At 37.1% G+C, this 1,921-nt stretch overlaps 1 protein-coding gene across 1 annotated transcript; it reads left to right on the top strand.

Annotated features, from left to right (window-relative positions):
- The first annotated feature begins 526 nt into the window (after positions 1–526).
- LOC149576332 (F-box/kelch-repeat protein At1g67480-like) lies at positions 527–1,456 on the top strand. The gene has a single exon (XM_089794245.1). The coding sequence runs from the start codon at positions 527–529 to the stop codon at positions 1,454–1,456; it is 930 nt and encodes a 309-aa protein (XP_089650371.1).
- Positions 1,457–1,921: the final 465 nt, after the last annotated feature.

Raw genomic sequence — 1,921 nt, 5'->3', positions numbered from 1 at the left:
ATTGAAAAATATAAAATAAATATTTGAACAATTTAAAACAATTTTTTATTAAGATTAAGTTATATTTTAAAATAAATAAATCATGTCAATATTAAGTTTAGTATATTTTAGAAAAATCAAATATATTTAAAAAATCAAAATTAAAAGTTTGTCACTGATAATTTTTTTATTAAATAGATTTTTCTTATACTCAAACTCATAATGTTAAAAAGAAAGACAAATCAAATCAATATGTATTCATTAACTCAAATTGAAGAAGAAAGAATAATTAAGTTTTTAAATATTCTTAACTAAAAGTTGCTTGCATGATTATGTGCTTTAATAATAATAATATAGAGTGGCTGTATTCCCTTTTCGGTCGGCATTTATTACTCCCACGGTTTATGGCCTCTTATGCAAGTTTTCTGGGGCGGTCTATAAATTGTTATATTCTTGCTGGACAATTTGATCTGTATCCCCTTCCTCTACGAACTCATTCTCCTCAATTTTGAAAAGAATTGAATTGTCACAGAAAAATTTGGAAACAATGGAGGGGATTCTCATTCCTGGTCTTCCCAACGATGTGAGCCTGCAGATCCTGGCCAGAGTACCAAGGCAATTCTACTCTGAAACGATTTCTGATGTCTGTTCTTCATGGAGAGAAGCTTCAATGAGTCCTCAGCTTTTTACTCTGCGAAAGCAGCTGGGCGTGACAGAATCGTGGTCTTACGTAGCTGTGGAGTACTCTTCTTCCATGCGTTGGTTTGCAAAGAAGACAACTGCGGGGGATTCAGAGTGGCGTGCGCTGCCATTAATGGGGGAAGATCACAGGCCAATCTTTGACTTCTGTTTCGTAGCAATTGGCGAGCTGCTGTTTGTAATTGGCGGTTGTGAGTGGAAGAGCGACTGTACCAAATTCGCTGCAACCAACAAAGTGAGCGTCTTCAACGCACGAACAAATGAGTGGAGTCGGGTGCAAAGCATGAAATATGCGCGGGCCAGATTTGGGTGCGGAGTAGTTGACGGAAAAGTGTATGTTGCGGGTGGGTATCGATTCATCCGCACAGGTGATGACAGTTACGATGAAGACGGTTTCGGTATGTACCAGTATAGTCGTGAATTTTACCAGAGATCTGCTGAAGTTTACAATCCGTTGACGGATGAGTGGACTCCTGTGGCGGACATGATGCGTATTAATTATTTTCTCGGTGCCTCCGTCATACAAGGCAAATTTGTTGTTCGTGGATTCTTTCACAAAGATGAGATAGTACAGGCATTCCACGCCGAGGAGAACAGTTGGGTCAAATTTCGCAGGGTTGAAGAGAATGAAATGAAAAATAACGATTCATCTTCTTGTACGAACATTAATGAATTATCTGATGACAGCATTGATTTATTTTATACGAGCAGAATTGATGAAGATGGTGAGAAATGCGACGTGAGAGGAAGTTCCAGTTGTGTTGTGATATCAATCTGAAAATATGATCATTCTCCGAGGGAGTAGAAGTTTCTTTGATTTCCTTCATCTCCATTCAATGTTAAATTTGTGTGCTTTTCAATAAGAATGCCATATTATACGCCTATGATCATTTTAACAGTAAATAAATATAATTATAGCAATGTCAGAGAAGAGTACAACGCCATCTCCCACTGTTATGTTTGGAGCTCATTTATTATCGCGTCCCATTTTTATCAAAACGAATAAATTGATCGTTGTGTTGTCATCTGGAATTTCATCAAATCTGTTGAGTAACTGTAGCACTCTCTGCCATTTGATCAATTTTTATTTGCATGCAGTTTTATTAAATAACTGGAGCACTCTGTGTCATTTCCACTTTTATTTGCATGCGAGACAAGGAGAGACTTGGGAAGGAATATAATATGCATCTCTATGTACAATTGATAACCCAAAAGATTCAATCGTTTTGCAACATGGCCCTCT

Source organism: Cupressus sempervirens, chromosome 1 (assembly GCF_028749045.1).
Source record: "Cupressus sempervirens isolate cs-2001-9-10 chromosome 1, ASM2874904v1, whole genome shotgun sequence".
Taxonomy (NCBI): Eukaryota; Viridiplantae; Streptophyta; class Pinopsida; order Cupressales; family Cupressaceae; genus Cupressus; species Cupressus sempervirens.
The sequence above is the reverse complement of the archived record's forward strand: the minus strand, read 5'-3'. Positions and strand labels throughout refer to the sequence as shown.

Bases quoted from the DNA above. Each gene is read 5' to 3' on its own strand.
- LOC149576332 (XM_089794245.1), top strand. From the start codon at position 527: ATGGAGGGGATTCTCATTCCTGGTCTTCCCAACGATGTGAGCCTGCAG.